The sequence below is a fragment of the Papilio xuthus genome, unplaced genomic scaffold, assembly GCF_000836235.2.
Source record: "Papilio xuthus unplaced genomic scaffold, Pxut_1.1 DF824992.1, whole genome shotgun sequence".
NCBI lineage: Eukaryota > Metazoa > Arthropoda > Insecta > Lepidoptera > Papilionidae > Papilio > Papilio xuthus.
The window spans coordinates 4,385,567-4,405,470 of NW_013533657.1; the positions used below are offsets into that span (position 1 = coordinate 4,385,567).

At 31.7% G+C, this 19,904-nt stretch overlaps 2 protein-coding genes across 4 annotated transcripts in view; one reads left to right on the top strand and one right to left on the bottom strand.

The window, feature by feature from the left end:
- The window catches only part of for (cGMP-dependent protein kinase for), a 121,795-nt gene that overhangs the window by 39,618 nt on the left and 62,273 nt on the right, over nt 1-19,904 (bottom strand). For 2 of the 3 annotated variants that reach the window (XM_013324430.1, XM_013324431.1), the window contains exon 3: nt 2,750-2,916. In XM_013324430.1, coding sequence (XP_013179884.1) covers nt 2,750-2,916 — 167 coding nt within the window. Of the gene's footprint in view, nt 1-2,749; nt 2,917-6,552; nt 7,158-19,904 lie in introns of those variants that run through there. The other variant, XM_013324432.1, reaches the window with a different exon arrangement.
- Nucleotides 7,443-9,011, top strand: LOC106126671 (uncharacterized). The gene is made up of 2 exons (XM_013324435.1): nt 7,443-8,654; nt 8,933-9,011. The coding sequence occupies exons 1-2, from the start codon at nt 7,603-7,605 to the stop codon at nt 8,934-8,936; spliced, it is 1,056 nt and encodes a 351-aa protein (XP_013179889.1). The 5' UTR covers nt 7,443-7,602; the 3' UTR covers nt 8,937-9,011.

Genomic DNA, 19,904 nt, shown 5'->3' on the forward strand with positions numbered 1-19,904 from the left:
TTAATTTGTATAATTTTAAATATCATACTTTTTCAGTCTTAAGAAAATCTTAGAGATAACGCAAATATGACCAAACTTACACAAGCATGGTACAATCGTGATTTCTTAATATTAATTCACCTAAGTCTATATGTTAATTAGTATTATTGAGATAAACCTTTAATATTTATTATTAATATTGTTATTGACGTCGACATGACGCAGATCAAGGATAGTTGCCGACAGATACGGAACCTTTTTATACTTTTTTTTTTCATAATTTTTATATTTTTGTATTTAGAACATAATATATTTTTTATCCTTTTTTTCTCAGTGTGTGCTGATCTTATTTCATTATACTATTTTATATTTTTATTTTCCCTTTTACTTTATTTTATAATATTCCAAAATTTATCTTAATCCAACCGCTTTTTTTCGTCGTCTTTAGATAGAATGAACCTATTAATAATTTCTTCATATAATTCTGTCGTCCTGTACAACTTTTTTGCATAATGCAGGCCAGACAAGCCTTGTTTTGGATTACAGTTTTGACAGTAATCGATCTTATGAATGGCTTTGCCTATCGGTTACGCTTATACGATTAAATCATCCTCAAAAACCTAACGTGTGTAGCCTGCAGAACACCAGCGTGTGACGTCATGCACAACTTAACCTGCATCTCATGACATAACTAATTGTTAAAAAATGAACTGTTAACAATAAGGTATTCGATATCCAATAAATATTGGCCATGGCAACTTTCACTTCCGACACCGATATAAAGCTAAACCAATGATGATTGTAACTGGCAAGGTTTCTTACTACCGTCAAGGTCGTGTCGCTATTGAAATGTTTTTTGCTAATGTTATGTGATAGTTTTTTGCACGAATATATTTCGTACACGTAATACGTCAGAGTTCATTTGATATAATGAGAAAGATATTAATAAAAGCGCGGAAGTGTCAATGTTTGATATTTTTTTTAGGGTTTCGTACCTCATAGGAAAAAACAGAGCCCTTATAGGATCACTTTGTTTAGTTTTTAAAACTACTTTTTTTACAATTTAAGCCACGCCTCTGACAACAGTAATAATTTCTATTTGTTTTGATCTTATTTTACTTGATATAAGATAAACTGAGCTCTTAGTTACATATCGACAAAATAAAAGCGATTTATTTAATTTTTCGAAAAACAATTTTAAAATAAATATATATTACATATCAATTGAATCATAAAGAAGCATTTGTCATTAATAAATACGAGATAAACCTTACGACTTAGGGGTTAAAGGTGTTCGCGTATTGTTACAAAACTTGGCTTTTGGCCGCTTTTCCCTCTTTCCTAATATAGTCTGTATACGTGCGTACGTGTTACGAAACTTTAATGGAAATCGAGGTTAGAGGAGTTATTTAAGTTGTTTTTATGTATCAGTTTGAAAACTATGTGCACTTTTGTATGAATATAAAGTGAGACGGTTGTAAAATTTTAATACGTAAGTTCTTAACTGTTACCGCAATTTTATTTTTTAAATGTAAAAAATAAAAAAATGCCGTAACGATACATAAAATAAGAGACGTAACTTTTATTTCATAATCATGTTTCGATTTTTTATTGCAAAAATATTCTATTGGATACACCTCACAGATATAGCCGTTATTTTGTACATATTCGAATGAGCGAGATATTTTCCTCGTTTATAGAAGTTTCTCGCTAAGAGCACAATTTTCATTAGAGAGATTTCTTGTTAATTCATGCCATAGCGATAATCCTAATTTTTCCTTACCACGAACTTTATTCTTTATCTGAGTCCCCGCACAATTCTTGCATCGACTGAAAATTTTCATTAGTCGTTAGCTCATATGCGAGGACTTCCCTCGTGCTGTGTAACGACAGAGTTATTGACTTAAATTGCGCCTTTATCCAGTTTGGGCTACATACTAATTGTTTTCAGTAAAAATTAAATACATAATAAAAAGGTATTTATGCTTCTTATTACCAAAAATGTGTCAAAGCTTGAAGTATAAAAACATGTTTACATAAATGGTATACGTTATTGTTGTAAAAAGTGAGAATCTAGTTAATCTGGTTTCCCACTCTCTCGGTACAAAAGCGGGAAGTACGTATATGTTGCTAATAATATTGATTATATTGATAGCGAAGAGCTTCGACCAACATCTCAAGAAGCTCTCGCTACACAGTTGGATTAAGGGCCCGATACAGAAGGCAGTTATCCTAGAAACCGCGCGCATCGTGAGAAGGTTCCTGTCTCTGCAGCCCTGACGACTGGTTGTTTGAGTCATGGGATTCCGCAGCCGATGGTGTTCTGTTTTTAATATAATATGTTTTGTATATTTTTTTTTGGATATGAAATGTACTATATTAAAAAATGATAAATAAATGTATATGTACGTTAATAGATTACATTATTTTACAGTTCATATCGTTTATTTTAATATCGTCCTACTGTTCAAAGATAAAATCAACGAATACAAATGACGATCGCAAATTGATTAACTAATTAATTGTATTACTAATTATCTAATAAACTAAATTGACATTCGCCGAAGATAAGATTATGAATTACTTAATTCTTGTGTTTTATTTCTAATATAAAAAGATAATCAAAAATGTATTTAACTACAGTTAGAACTTAAGATGGTTATAGTATAACGCCATCTATATCCAGCGAGATAAAACTATCAACGAATTAACCACAGTAATTCTGCTACTGTCTACTAGAGGGCGTGTGTAATATTTGAAATTGACTTACCTTCCATAACATAGACAATACTGCCGACATCGCCTTCCTTGATAATAACACTGCCTGCAGCATATTCAACAGGATACATACAGTCGACAATTTCACGTATTTGCGTCATTTCCAAATTCTTCATAAAGTCGTTGTCCAGAATAGCTCCCTTGATAAGTTCCCGGGATCTGAAAAATAAATACATTAATGAGCATCACATCCAGATTTACATTTGGTATACAATACTGTTTTTTTTTTACAAAATAACATTTATTTATCACATTCTTAATATAGTGGTATAAGTATTGTTAGGAAGAAAATCTGACACTGTGCCGATGGTGCAACACTAGCGTTACTAAAATGTCGACGTTTATGTCCCCTCACTAATCAATCTGACACTTGACTTTGTTACGAAAGCACACCATTCGCGCCAAATGATTCTAACTAATAATGCCTATAAGTATGTATTGTTCAGATTCTATTTATTCATTAAAAAGTTATTAAGAATCTTAGAATTGCACATTTAACGTTGTGATTCCAAATTTGAAACTCCTTTATAAATTCTCAAATTGTGACTTCAATAAGAAGTTACAAGATATTTGTACAAATTCATTGCAAGTTAAAATTGCACAATTAATCATCGAGTAACATTTTAATATGATTTATAAGGAATGACAGCGGCCTTAAAAAAAATTATTGGCTTTATTGTGGTCGTTAATTCGATGAAAGGGAACGTACTGATTGATGAAATAACTTCAATTAACATTCGAATGTTTGTCGAATATTTGTTGAATTCATTGGCCAATTGTATGCCAACAAATGAAGTATTTGAACGTAAGTTTTATATTTGATAGTATTCAAATTACAAATGTTAATTGCTGCTACTTTTGTGCGATAGGAATTCTATCATTTAAAATGAATTCCATATTCCAATAGTTTTATGTTAACTATGAATGATAATAGACATCGAAAAATATATCTTTTAGAAGGGGATCAACCGATTTTTCACTTTTTTCCTTACAAATTATTAAATTAATATTTGGATCTTAACAATTAGACACAACAAATGTATTTCATTATTCATTTTAATAAATTGGTATGTAAGATCTTTTAAATAGTATAAATTGCCTCCAATTAATGGTAATTAATCATATAATTTGTACAATTCTTAAAAGTTTAATGTCAAGGATATTTTTAAAGTTAAATGGAAGCAAATGAATCAGCTTGATATTTAGGATTAAGCGGTATCTCGAAATTCACAACAATATACTTACGAATAAATTTAAGTTTTTTTATGAATACAAAAGATTTTGATTGCTAACTTTAAACACTCGGAAGTTACATTCTGTGACATCTGCTATTGATATAAATAAGTAAGGACCTTAGAAGAGTTTCATTTGGAAAATTGATGAACACATTCTGACTGTGACATGATAGTAGGGACCTTAGAAATCTTTTGTTTTCCAGAGGAGTATGCATAAGGCATTCCCGCTTTATGCATACTCCGCTTCTCAGGGAAGAAGCGGTCGTGATGTGAGTTCTTTCCCCGATACCCACTAAACCCCTTTGTTTCTCCTACGCTTGGCGAGGCCATGGGCACACTTGTGCTTTCGTCCGCGATCCCGACTACGTCAGCTGAGGCAGCTCCCACTTTAGGGGCTAATCTAGACATCTATTTACATGTTACCTCCCGAATTATGGTGGAAGATAGAGTACGGTTTTGTCAAACGAATTTATTCTGATAACTGATCTTCAATCTATACTTAAAGCATGGTTGAATTAGCACTTACTAATTAGTTACTAGACGTTACACTTATGTATAATGCAAACAGTTGTCTGTTTGTGTTAATTTTCACATCACAATATTACATGTAACTAAGATGATGTCACTTGATAACGAAATCCCAACGAATGATAAAAATATTCCTTAGAAAATTCTCCATATGGCTTTTCAAATATATTATTAGGAATAAAAATATGAAAGTGTAACAGAGAGTTACAATGTTATAACAAATAGGATATGTCACCGATCGATACTAAACTTCGTGAATTTATATTCAGCCTAGGTTGGATTGTACATTGTTAATCCATTTTCAATTAACACGATTCATCTTTATTCATTAACATACGCTACGAGTAATGTCTTGACGCAATATATTTAACCGCAACATAATTAATTAAAATGTGAGCATTGTTGTCTTTATTAACTGGAGTTGAAGGTTTAGTAAATAAACAAAACACGTGAAATAAAAGACAAAAACAATGTCTGAAAAAATACCACTTACGTAGTAAAATAACACATATAAAATGTTAAGTACTATTCGTGACTAGCAGTATAAGATTTGTTAAATGTCTGGTTACAACTTGATCTCTATCTCTCAAGTATGTATGAACTTATGTATAAATATGTAAGTAATGGTGGTTTACCACTGCAAATATTATTTCTATGACATGCTTTAAAAAAAAAAACAATTTTTTTTATTATACTTATATACTACTAATTATATACTATAATTCTAATATCTGCAGTGGAATTCTACGGTGAAAAACAAAAACAATATTTTTACATATTTCTTTAAGAAACAATCGAAACTGTAGTATCGGAATAAATTGTCAGTTATAAAAATAAATGTAGGAAAACTTTTGAATCTAAATTTAGCTAACGTTAGATACGATTTCCATGCTTCTGAATAAAAATAGACTAAGGTAAATACAAGTTCTAGCGACTGCTGCTGTTTTATATACGATTTTGTTTTATATAAATGCAATATCTGAAATCCGAACCGTTGGTTTCTGAGACCTAATCTCTGTATAAAACATATCGTTATCTCTGTCATAATCTTTGACAAAATAGAGATAAATATGATGTATAAGGGGATTTTGGTCTCAGAAACCTACGGTAAGTCATACATATTATTGAATACTTTGTGTGACATTTAACTTGAACAACTTGACTAATTTTTGTGAGGTTATGTTATACGTTGTAATCATAGCAGAATACCTCGTTTAAAACATTGTTATATCTGTTTTGTCAAATTACACAGATGAAGATTTGTTTTATAGATAATTTGGTGTCAGAAACCAACGATTAATGTGTAAGCCAAAATGTTCTTCTTATATTAAATCGTTCAGCAAAGAAACCGTACTGCCATTAATAAGTATCAAAGGCGTAACCCTCGTGTGATACTGCCAAAGGCGAGGACAGATAATAAAGTTCGAACATAATTATACCAAATGTGTACGTTCGAAGGCATACTGGATACGCTAACACAGGTCGACCTCGCGCGGGCCAAAGCCGCATGGAACATATCCAATTGCTGATTGATAAATGACGTTTCCAGCGCACCTGTATTCAATCTCTGACTCACGATTCATTAAATTGATATTGATTTATAACTTTAACAATGCAATGCTTTAATTAATGCTTAAGCTTAGAACGTTTAAACTTATAAGTGGTCATGGGCACGCCTTGTTTGATTAGCTACTGATATGTGAGGAAAAGTGCTGGAATTAAAACGGTGGAGCAACATGATATACGAATATTAAGTACAAAACGCACGGTGCACGGCAAACTTTAATTCTGCTAGAAATTACTTTTGCGTGCGTGAATAAGCAACATTTTAACTCTCAGTTGAACCGTACAGTTAAAGTTTGTTTACATATAATATTTGATAGTAAAGTATATTAAAGATTGCTTATATATTAAAGTCTACCTATATACGCACAGTTTTAACGAAACAGTTCGACTTAGAATTGGTTTCTTGCTAGATAAGCTTCAAAATGGATCAAGCTGCGAGAAGATTACCATCCTGTCAAATACTTACTTATGACTCTTCGGTATCTTGGCCAGTTTCATATCATGTTCTTGGCTTAACGATGACAAAGGTTCGGCTGATATAGCAGTGCGTTTTAATCTTTGTTCGCCAATTGGTAATATTCTAGTATTTTCTAACCCAGGCGATTTCATCACGAAACATTCTTCTTCATTATCTTTACCATTCTTATGGCTATCTATAATATGTCTTGTCAAAGGTTTCACGACTTGTCTATATTTATCTATTTCATTTTTAAGGTAACGTATAGTCGCATCTCTTTCATCGATCTCATTTTCTAGTAGTGCTATTATTTTGTCACGACGTTTTAATTCTTCAGTTTTTTCCATCACAAGCCTTTTCATGTCCATATATTTCTTTTCTAATTTAAAATAATGATCTATTTTACACTGTGTTGTATGTGTGTGCGCCATTTTGGATTTATTTATAATAAGATCACTTATCAGTCACTAGGGTTAACACATTGCACTTGTTAAGAATCCAGTCGCGTTCACTGAGGCGTACAAATTCAAACTGTTATTAGTAATTTTTGCTATCAACTTTGTATCAATATATCAGATAAAACGATGTTAACGCCTACTTGACAACCGATTTCGTCATGTAAGGCTACGGAATTATATATTGAGTTTTACACTGATAATGAAATTAAATGATACCATTATTATATTATGACGTATTGAGTGTCCATTGTTTTATTCAAGTTACTGATGACGTTTCATCGGTGATCATTTAGAAGCAAAAACAAAATCGAAACGATGGATGTCTACAAATAGAATAAATCTGGTTTAAATACGACTACCATTTAATAATATAAAACCAGTTTTCGTTTGTTTCCTTAAGTATGTGTCCAAGGAGTTTCAATACTTTAAGTCAGACCACATAGAAAAGAAGAAATAATTTATTCTTTTAAATTTGTAAAAATTTTATTCGTTTGTCTTTTTCTGTTCATATTCAACAATACACGTTTATTTTCGAAAAGAGTGAATTTTATTTTATCTTTCTAACATTTGGTCCGATTCGAGCCGTATATTAAATAAAAAAATGGAAAATGAACCATTAATAGTATTACAAGACGAACTGAAGCAAAATATTTCAAAAGCACAAATTAATTTTAAGAAGTCGCCCCGGGATAGAATAACAACAACTTATGTGGAAGCAAGATTAAATACATTAGAGTTATACTGGAGTAAGTTTACAAACAACCATGATCAAATTATAACTAAGATAGATAAGAACAATAGATCGCAAATTGAGTATTTCGAGGAAGATGTCTATAGTAATGTAGAAGAAAATTATTATATTTACAAAGGTGAGTTGAACACAGCTTTACAAAAATTGAATCCAATGCCATCCACATCTAGAGAAGAATGCAACTTTAAGCAAGAAGACGATGTTAAGTGCTATAGTAGAGACGTTAAATTACCACGTATTACTATACCAACTTTTTCCGGAAATTATACCGAATGGCAATCTTTTTATGATTTATTTACATCATTGATTCATAACAATGGACACTTAGATGAAGTACAGAAGCTTCACTATCTGAAAAGTAGCTTGTCAGGAGATGCAGAAACATTGCTTAAAGGAGTACCGGTGACTGGAAACAATTATGGAGAAGCATGGAATATCTTAAAGAAAAGATATGACAACAAGCGGTATGTTACAAATTACATTTTTAAGAAATTTTTTGGACAAAGGAATATTACTCAGGAATCAGCTTTTAATATCAAACAACTATTAGACACCTCCGTCGAATGCATCAATGCTTTGAAACATATTGGTTTGCCTACAGAATATTGGGACGCTATTTTAATTTATATTATTATTTCAAAATTAGATGAAAATAGCCTAAAGCAGTGGGAAGAGACAATTAGTGCAGATAGTACAGATGAGATACCAAAATTACAGAAACTAACAACTTTTCTCGAAACTAGGTTTAGAACATTGGAAATGATTGACAGTAGTAACTACAAATCAAAACTAATGAGACCGAAAACATTTCACGCTAGTATCGAGCACCAATGTTCGTTCTGCAAAGGAAATCACTATATATACAACTGTAAGGAGTTTGTGAAACTGTCCATCGAGAAGAGGTATGACTTTGTACAAAACAACAATTTATGTTTTAATTGTCTTATTCCTAACCATCCCGTTATCAAATGTAAACAGCGAACGTCTTGTAAAATATGTAATAAAAAGCATCATTCACTTATACATCCAGAAAGAAAGAGTATTGCAAATATGAACAGCGCAGAATCAGAACAAAAGGACCCGAAGGAGAAGGATTCAGTAGTAGCGGCACACTTCTCTGGAAGAAAACAACCTGGTCAAGGTGTATTGTTACCAACAGCTCTAATCGATGTTATTTCAGATAAAAATAATTCACACGTCGTACGGGCTCTACTTGATCAGGGATCACAAGCCTCGTTTATCACTGAGAAGATAGTTCAAACACTTGGTTTGAAGAAAACAAAATGTCAAAACGAGGTCGTTGGCGTAGGTGAAGGCAGCAACAAACTGTACTTAAAAAATACAGTTACTTTTAAGTTGAGATCAAGGTATGACACAACCTTCAACCTAATTGTCCATGCGTTTGTTTTAAGATCCATAACAACCCTTTTACCGAACTGCGGTATAAAAGGGTCCACCTGTACTTTGATAAAGGATTTACCGTTAGCAGATGCAACGTTCAATACTCCTGGTAGAGTTGATCTATTATTGGGTGCCGATGTATACAGTAAGATTCTAGACAATGGAGTAGTAAAAGGTACAGATGGTGTTTTAGCACAGTTCACTCGTTTAGGATGGATCCTGTCGGGTGAAGTCACGGATCAAAAACAAAACGGACAAAGAGAAGTTATTAGTATGCACATAAAAACATTAGATAATGATTTACTAAAGAAGTTTTGGGAGATCGAAGCAGACTTAGGTAGTAGTAAGAAAATATTAACAAAAGAAGAAGAAATATGTGAGGAAATATATAAAACTACGACTAAAAGAGACGAGAATGGAAGATATATCGTCAACCTTCCGTTAAAACAATCTCCTGAAAAAACAATAATACAATGCGGTAACACAAAGGACCAAGCCATAAGAAGATTTACACATCTGGAAAATAAATTTAAAAGAAATCATTCTCTAAAGGAAGAATATCAAAAGGTGATTAAGGAGTATTTAGATTTAGGCCACATGATTAAGGTAGATGAAGAAGCACAATGTTTGTATTTACCACATCACGCAATTGTTCGAGAGGACAGAGATACCACTAAGGTTCGAGTTGTATACGATGCCTCAGCCAAAGGTAGTAACGGTTATTCTCTCAATGATTGTATGCTAATTGGACCTACACTTCAACCCGATCTGCGCACTTTATTAATTAAATGGAGATCATACAAAATATGTATTGTAGGAGATATTGTTAAGATGTATAGACAAATTAAAATCGCTGAAGAACACTCAAGTCTACAATGCATCGTGTGGCGCGACGAACAGGAACAACCTTTGCAACACTACAAATTAGTTACAGTAACATTTGGCACCGCAGCCGCGCCTTTTCTTGCAGTTTGTACACTTATTCAGTTAGCTGAGGATGAAAAACATAAATATCATAATGCATTTAATATCTTAAAGGATTCCTTTTATATGGACGATCTAATGACAGGAGCAGACACGGTGGAGCAAGCGTATAAGAATTATGAAGAGATAAATAATTTACTATTGGATGGAGGTTTTGAGATGCAAAAATGGTCCAGCAATTCAAGTGAGTTATTAAGTCAGATGAAAAATAAGTCTAATTGTGAGATAGAAAAGTTGACTTTCAAAATGGATCCTATATTCAAGATTCTAGGTTTGATTTGGAATAGGCAAGATGACAGCTTTCATATTACAGTCCACTTACCAGAGTTATCCTATTCCATTACTAAAAGATACATCTTATCAGACATTTCCCGTTTATTTGATCCATTCGGATGGTTATCACCTGTTGTCGTAACGGCAAAGGTATTTATACAGAAGTTATGGCTTTGTAGAAGAGATTGGGACGAGGAACTGCCACTTGATTTAATTAATCAATGGACTACATATAGAGAAGATTTGAGCAATTTGCAAACTATTACATTACCAAGATGGTTCAAATTACATTCAAAGAATAAGTTGGTGGAGATACATGGATTTGCAGATGCTTCGACAACAGCGTATGCGGCAGTTGCGTACCTGAGAGTTATTACAGAAGAAAATAAAGTATGTGTTAATTTAATAGCTGCAAAAACTAAGGTAGCTCCATTAAAACAAATATCCGTTCCGAGATTGGAATTATGCGCTGGTGTACTACTAACGCGCTTACTGAATGAAGTAAGAAATATATTGAATATTCCTAAAGAAAATGTTTTCGCCTGGACTGACTCAATGGTAGTTCTGTCTTGGCTGTAGTCACCGCCAAGCAGATGGAAAACATTTATAGGTAATCGAGTTTCTGAAATTATACAGCTAATGGATAATGAAAAATGGCATCATGTAAGGTCTTCTGAGAATCCAGCCGATCCAGCATCGCGTGGAATTAGTGCAAGAGAATTACGAACAAATGAATTATGGTGGCACGGACCGAGCTGGCTTAGAAAAGAAAATATTTTATACGAGAAGAAAGACATTCCATCAACAGAATTAGAAATCAAGAAAAATGATATCAAGACACTACATGTTTCAGATGAAGTCTCTATATGGGAAAGATTTTCTAACTTAAATAAACTAACAAGTGTCTTAGCATACTGCCGGAGAATGAAGTTTAAGAAGGGTGAGGAGAAATCTTCTTATTTAACTACTGAAGAATTGAAAATCGTTATGAACAGATTTATATTATTATTTATATTACAATATCAGGAATTATGCTTTAGAGAAGAAATTCAAGATTTGAAGCGGAACAATAAAGTGAAAAGGAGAAGAAAACTGATTTACTTTAGATCCTTTTATTGATAGAGATGAAATATTAAGAGTAGGAGGCAGGTTAAATAAAACCAGTTTCATATCCATATTCAGAAACATAAATCTTCTTACGAGGTGGCAACTTTTACAAAGGATGATGTCTCAGTTTTGGAAATGTTGGCAGTTAGAGTACTTGCATACAATGCAACAAAGATACATATTTTTAGATTATTCCTCACGGTGGCCGGTCTTTAATGGGTTTAAAGACAAAGGTCTTTGGTGGCCGGTATGTCCAAGGAGTTTCAATACTTTAAGTCAGACCACATAGAAAAGAAGAAATAATTTATTCTTTTAAATTTGTAAAAATTTTATTCGTTTGTCTTTTTCTGTTCATATTCAACAATACACGTTTATTTTCGAAAAGAGTGAATTTTATTTTATCTTTCTAACATTTGACCTACGCTCCCATAAGTTTCAAGGAGTTTCAACACTTTGTCAGTATGAATAAAAGATAATAGTTCTATTTATAATAAACTGAACGTCAAGCGTTGCAATGTTACATTAAAAATAAATAGGTTTTATTAAAAACTATAAAGTTTTTAATTTTTTTTTTCAGATTTTTTGTGTACAAACTTTCTCTGACCTCTCCGGCATTATAGTTTATAGTATCTATAAGGTTTCATTAAAAATGTGTCTCGTGATTAAAGAACACAAATGGGATAAAAATATAAACATTTTTTTTTATTTAGATTAGCAGTCGCGTTCGTGCAGAATAAAAAAACAAATAGTAGTCTATGTGTTCTTCCACGCTATAGTCTTCATCTGTGCCAATGTTACGTTAGATCGATGCAGCAGTTCTGGAGATACAGTCTAACAAACATCCATCCATCCATTTAAACTTTCACATTTATAATATTAGTAAGATTACTAAGAAACAAAAGACATATCGGAAGTCTCTTACGAAATATTAACTATTACAAGGACTAACCGTGCGTAGGATAAGCCGAAAATAATTTGTTTAAGGTCAAGCAATCAGTAACATATCATACGTGCATGATACCTTTCTAAGTGTTGAGATAAGGTCATTGCAATATGCCAGTGTTAAGAATTCGGGCCGAAGTAATTAGACTTAGCATAAAGCACGATAAATCAACGTACACAAGATAGAAATTAGTACAGGTCAGAAACTGCCGTAGTTTGTTACACGTTTCGGGTGTCTTTGCTTTTAAATATTCTCGCGTATTATTTTTCTCTAATTGTACTCGTATAGATGCAAGTTTTATTCGCTGTGGTACACAATACATTTTATTCTTAAACCCTAAATATAAGATGCACAGAAAATGTTTTGTATAAAGACTTTGGACTTTTACTATAATAATTATATGATTTACGTTGCTTTGTGTATGAAGGGTTCAGATATTTTGGCGGCTCTTAACTTAAAGCGAATTAATACAATTTTTGATGTAGTGGGACGTAGCGGGATGCAAGCGCAGATGACCTTGAACTGTCAAAAAATTTGTAAAAAGTAAAACATTTATTTATTCCTTGGTTAATCCTAGTTTTCTTCAGATCATGTTAATAAACACTAGCAAGTCAGTCTTTTACGACCTTAAAAATTTGTTTTATTATAATGCGATAAAGACATTTTCATGTCACGTACAAAATTAATCACGTAATCTAACATTTTAAGTAATTTTTATTATGTCACGTCATTCTATAACGACAAAATACGATAGAAAAAAATGTCAATCATATTTATCACTGACATGGAATTATTTTTGTCAATGATTTCAAATTACAAGCGAAACTATCAATGTTATTTATATCTGAAGATATTATTAACGATAAGATTATATACTTATCGTCCAATCAATATTTGTTAAATATATAAAGGTATAATAATGTATTCAATATACAAGATATCTATTTATATGTTATAAATTGAAAACTATAAACTATTGGACAAACATCTTTTTTTAATTCATTAATGTCACGTTTGTAAATGTTCAAAAATGTTTGATGAATTTGAATGACTTTGTTAAATATGAAAAATTTGACAGTAAGTTTGATTGTTTACCTCTGTAAAGATCCCAAACTTTAGGACTGTCTAAAATATTTGCCATGTGCCAACTCTTAGTTATTACAGTTGTCGAAATTGCATCAAAATCGTGGTTAGAATATATGTAGTCATATAAATAAAGTTGCTTAGAAACCATTTCTACGTGTATCGACCTAGACCCATTTCCAGTCTTATTGGACGGAAGCCCGCTGCACAATATTAAACATAACACATGCAAGCTCTTTACTGTTATTTTTAAATTATATTAATACTATGAAATATTTAAACACTTATCTATTTAACTGTACCGTTTGAAATTCGATTTATTTTACAAAGCTGAAATTGTACTCAATACATGCCACGTTGTTTTTCCAATCTCATCATAAATTGTTTTACATTTAGCTCAGTTGCATCGCAGTGTTTTTCCACATTCCCAGCAAATGACTTCCGTCAATCAAAGTTTTTATTGTAACCGATGCACTGTCATTATATTAAAAGCACCTGTAATTATAACGCAACGTTCAAATTATTTCAATGTATTTTTAGATTCTTTATTATTTACATAACAGTATAAATAATTAAATAGAGTTTTATTTAACCACGATTAAAAAGAAACTAAATTAAAAACTTGATTTTGTTGACTCCTGATTTTTAGTTCAAATTAATTATTATATTATAGTTTTCGTGTGTGAAAAAACTACGTCCGAAAAACAAAGATACGTCAAAAACTAAGACGAATTACTTAAAAATTATTAGCATACGATTAAAGGTGATATTTTGTTTATATAAAAGACCGTGTCTAGCGAGCGCGTTACGCAGTTAGCGGTAATCCATCGAAGCGCGTTTAATTTTATCTGAAAGCCATATAATCTTCTTATCCGCTGACGTCACGGAGTGTCATTAAGCCTTTTTTAACTCGAGCTGACACACTCACGTTATTTATGGAGCTCTTCGTTATCGAATAGATGTGGTACAACAAACATTAGGGGAAAATGCCATAGCTTTGAAAGAAAGTATGCTAAGTTTTTTACAAAATTTTATAATAATCTTACTAATATTATAAATGCGATGGTTTAGATCAGTCTTTCCCAAAGTGTGCGATAACGCCCCCTTGTGGGCGCTGCTGGTCTCAAGTTACGGGTTATAGTAAAAGTTTCGTTTAAAATTCTCCGTTAATATACATATATAGGTCACAATAAATAATTAATTTAATTTGAAGTTATAGTGGTTTTTAAATATGTGAAAATATGGGGGCGCTAGAAATTTTTTTATTCTCAAAGTGGGCAGTAGACAAAATAAATTTGGGAACCACTGGTTTAGATGGATGGATGTTTGAAGGTATCTCAAGAAGGGCTGCATGAATATTGCTGAAATTTGATATAGATGTAGAACAAAGCCTGGAATAACACATAGCGTACTAATTAAGCTTTTTTATTTCCGCACGGACGGTGTCGCGGGTAATAGCTAGTTAACTTAATCATTTTGTTAATTAGGAAAATGAAAATGGAGTAGTTAACTATATTGCTACTTTAGACACCAGAATCCGTTTAATAAATCTTTAATAATAATATTTAGTCGTTAATGAATTTCATTTATTGAATATTCCAACAGACTAATGATTTATTAATAGTCCGGTATAATTTCGGTTATTACGAAATTAAGGAAGTCATCCAAGCAAAACAAGAAACTATCGCTTTTGAAGTTTCATAATAAATAGATTTGAACATCCCGGAAACCAAACATCATTTTGATTTTGGCATAAACAATAGAAATTGAATATTTTAGGTACTTCCAGTTGGGTCGATCGGCCTATCGATTAATTGACCCATTGGGCTGACTATTTCTACGGATTCGAAAAAAAAACACCTAACATTTTGTCTTTATTATTAAAAATGAATAAATTGTTTTCAAATTGCACAACAATATTAATATAAGATGAGGAAAAAAAATTGTTTAAACATTTTATAAAAATGCAATTGGTATTTTTGTTCGTTTATTGACTAAAACACAAGCTAAAAACAAAACGCGTTCTTAATTTAAAATATGCAGTTATCAGAACGATCTGTTATTTATTGCTGTACAATGAGGACAGCGGGAATTGGGCTCAATTGAAATAAATGTCATGTCCAATTACGTAAGCTTTGTTCTTCGTAAGTCCTTAAAACGTATTTGCACACATAAAAATACACTTATGCTAGTTTCATACGAGGGCAGAACAATGTAGTGCAGTTAATGCAGTACAACTATTATTTGACTGCACACTCACACAGTACAGAGATCGTAGACAAAGTCACAATCGATTGGCGATATTGAAATCAACAAAATGCGTAGAATAAATATGTACGTGACAAGCACGTGAAGCGTCAAAAGTAAATTCACTCTAATAAATTTCTTCTTTTCGATTGACTATATCGCTAATCAAACGTTATGTTGGGTTGACTGTACTACCCTAGTGTGAAACTAACATTAGAGTCAACTTTTAATTAGCATTGTGAACTAGCACGTCGTGGCTATACCTTGACACACATCGACTACAGAAAAATGTCTCGCATCTGTCGTGGAGGTCAAAAGAAAGGTGGATGTCACCGGATGGTAAAATGGCGGGTTTTAGCATGTTTTATTTTCGTTCACATTGGCATTTGCAAACGTTTAGAATGGCCTTAAAAATACGTAAAGTATGAATTTCGATTAATTCTTATTTACGAAGTTTATTAACACGTGTAAAAATTTTAATTAATGTCGTTTGATGTATTCAAAGTTCATTTATTTCGGAATTCGAAATTTAAATGAGGCCTCAGTTTTTTTTTCTGCGATTACTTCAAGGCTTGAGACTTATTATATTAAAGGTTTTTATAACGTAACTAAATGAGTTAGGCGAAATTTACACAATATTAAATTCACAGTACACTTATTAGGGTTTATACGGATTACATTAGACATTATGAGACATTAAGAACTTATTAACTATTTGAGAGATAACTAAAAAAATTAAGAAGTGAATAATTTGTTAAAATAATCCTACAGTACAATATCCCGACGATAACATTAGTTTTTGTTATTCTTTTATTTAACAAGATATAATACTTCTTAGTTTAGAGCCTGTTTCACAATTACCAAATAAAGTGGTGGATAACAAATAAATTAACCGACACATAACACTATCAGCTAAAATATTTACGTATCACAGCTTATTTCTCGTGAAATACCAAGTAGCTTAACAAGACTTACTAGGACAGAGTAGTTCAGGCACTAACCGTGAGCTTTTGAGACCAAAATCTCCGTTTAAAACATATCGTTATCTCTGTTATTATCTTTATAACAATATTTTTTTTATATCATAAGGTGGTAAACGAGCGAGCGGCCACCTGTAATCGCTGAAATAGCGAAGCAACCGTTGCCCATAGACATACGCAATTGCATATGCGTTGCTTGCCTTTAGTCGACGGAGGAGAGGATGCATAGAAAGAAAATATTTTCCCTTTCCATGCATCCTCTCATCCGGAAAGTTCACTTCCACTTCCCATCCTTTCCTTATAAGAAAAAGGGTGGGAAGCGAAAGAGGACTAAATTAGGCCTCCGGGACGCACACTCATCAGACGAAACGCGAAATTGCTTCCACTTCACGCCTGTCTTCTGTGTGGTCGTGGTATTTTACCGGGCGAGCCGGGCCAATTCGTGCGAAGATGTTAAAGCGGGCTCTACTACTGTTAAAAATAATAAAATAATATGTTTTAAACGGAGATTTTGTTCTCAGAAATTCACAGTAAGTGCTTCACACCATTTTACTTTGTAACTGTCTGTATTATTTAGAAGAATAGTATTATCTGATTTCAAAATGCTCACGGAACTATTACTTGGTCATCGTATAAAGTAATTCTATATTTAGTATCTACCTACTATTATAATCAATGCCATTGTATGCGCAATAAGAAATGATTCCACCCGGAGACAATCGTGCTAAATGCATTCAATTCTAACCGAGCGGAAATATTATAAATATTTAAGGATAATACAATATCTTTATTTGTATAAGTATTTAAGCTACGATTATCTTCTTAGAGTGATATTAATAAATCGCTCCCCACTAAAATGGGAATTACTCTAGCGATTGTTTATGTTTATCTCTTTAGTGTAGGTTTCCACACTGCTTTGGTAATCGTATAAAAGTATTGTCATCCCTTTCATTTACCTTGAAAAATTTGAGACCAATATGTTTTGTTTTCGGTCGAAACGGTGTTGGAAACTAACAAGAAAATATTGAATTACGCAATCGTTTTTCTTTCTCCTAACTTCTAGTAGTCATCAATTGCGCAAAATTTTAGAAAAAAAATCACACTGTTAATGTTGAAGAAGTGCATACACATTTTTTTATTTAAAAAATATATATGATAACTAGCTATCGCACGCGACTCCGTCCGCGCGGGATTAAATATAGATGTTGATCGATTCTCAGACCTACTCAATATGCTCACAAAATTTTATGAGAATCGGTCAAGTCGTTTCGGAGGAGTATGGGAACGAAAATTGTGACACGAGAATTTTATATATAAGATGGATCGTGGTCAAATAACCAATAGGCGACCATACTCTTAATAAGTAACTGAATCTTTTATGTAGAAAATAATACGTTCAAATTATCCTTTGTGCTGGAAAGATGAAACTAAATTAAAAATGTAAACAAAAACGAAAAATTCTATTTTTATACGTCCCAGTTGTACGTAAAAACAGTACTAAAATGTAAAACGCAATAAATATTCACCAAAACAGTTTGGACATAATTTGGGCGATAATGCATTCAGTTATTTTTGTTATGAACACGATGGCTGCATTTGAAGTCTCAAGGTAACCTACAGTTTAAAATAAACTTTGCAGCTTTTCAGCTAATTTCCGAATATCGTTAAATGAACATAAAAATCCAATCATACAAAATACGACTTCGATTTGTTTATATCACCAAACACAAACTTCGTCAGTTTATAAATTGTCTAGGTAAATGATCCAATTTTGAACTCTTATTTAATTAAGAAGTTTAACATAGTTAAAATCTGTACTCGTATTATCATTGATTTTGTTTTTTTTTTTCTTCAATGATATACATAATTGGCAATTGTCTTTATTTTTTTTATTACTTGTTTAAATGTATTTATTACGCCAAAATTCATATTGTGTGTGTAAATAATAACTGTATTTAAAATCTTTTGACAAAATTTTTATACATAATTTGTTGTTGCCAAACAATGAAGAGCATCGAACGATGTTTTAAAATAAACTGTTGACTAATTTTTAATTTTGGACATTTGCATGACTTTTGACTGTGTACAATGCGCAAGACAAATGTCAAACGAATGGTTTTAGGTAAATATTATTTGTATTTAAATAATTTATTGCGAAACAATGTCTCATTTCTTTTATTATTTAAGAAATGTCTATATCTTTTTTAACTTTTGTATTTTTTTCGAATACGAAATGCACTATAAATGCGTAACTTCGAAAGTATTGAAAAATAATCCTTGAACCGTTGTAATAAAGTTGATTTTTAAATGTAATACACGAGACCATTGAAACGGCGGAATCTTAGTACGAAATTGTGCAAAATCGTGTTTCGCATATATTTGTTAAAAACATACGGATCCTATACAGATTGGCAAGTTTTTATTAATGTTTATTGTAGACATTAACAAGACGCGAATGTTTGAAGTCTGTTTTATGATGTCATTGTGTATAATCTTGTTAGAATTTTTAATATGTAATAGTAAAATGTTTTTTTTTTATAAAGCTTCCATACTGAATTTAAAAAATAACTTCTGGTAATAATAATGATTACATATACGATACATTTTTTTCTCTATAAAAATTAAATACCTTTTTGTACAGCACTGTACAGCAGTAACGTTATGACAATACTAATATTATAAAGAGGAAAGATTTGATTGCTTTGAAAGATTCATCCATTGTTAAGAAGCTATATTATCCTCTGGTGAGACAGGCTATATTTATAACTAGATTTTTTTTTTTAATTAAGCGCGTCAGTCGCGTGAATAAAAAAAAAATTGTTTGCTATTTTTTTTAAATACAGTTGTATTTAGAAGAAGTATTATACATTATTTTAAATTGGAATTAACTAAATAGTCTTTGACATATTAACATAACATATTCAGTATATATAAAAGATATACTGCATCAAGGACTTTTATCGATTTTCCTTTACAGTGGTCCAAAGTATGTACATAAATTTCAATACTATTGAATTAAATCAAGAAATTTTTTCGTATTGACCTTGACCCTTTGAGGAAGACTGCTTCAATATTATGGAATATATCTCTTTTGTTTCTGCTTGTGATAATAAGAATACAAGTGAGTTTTGTGT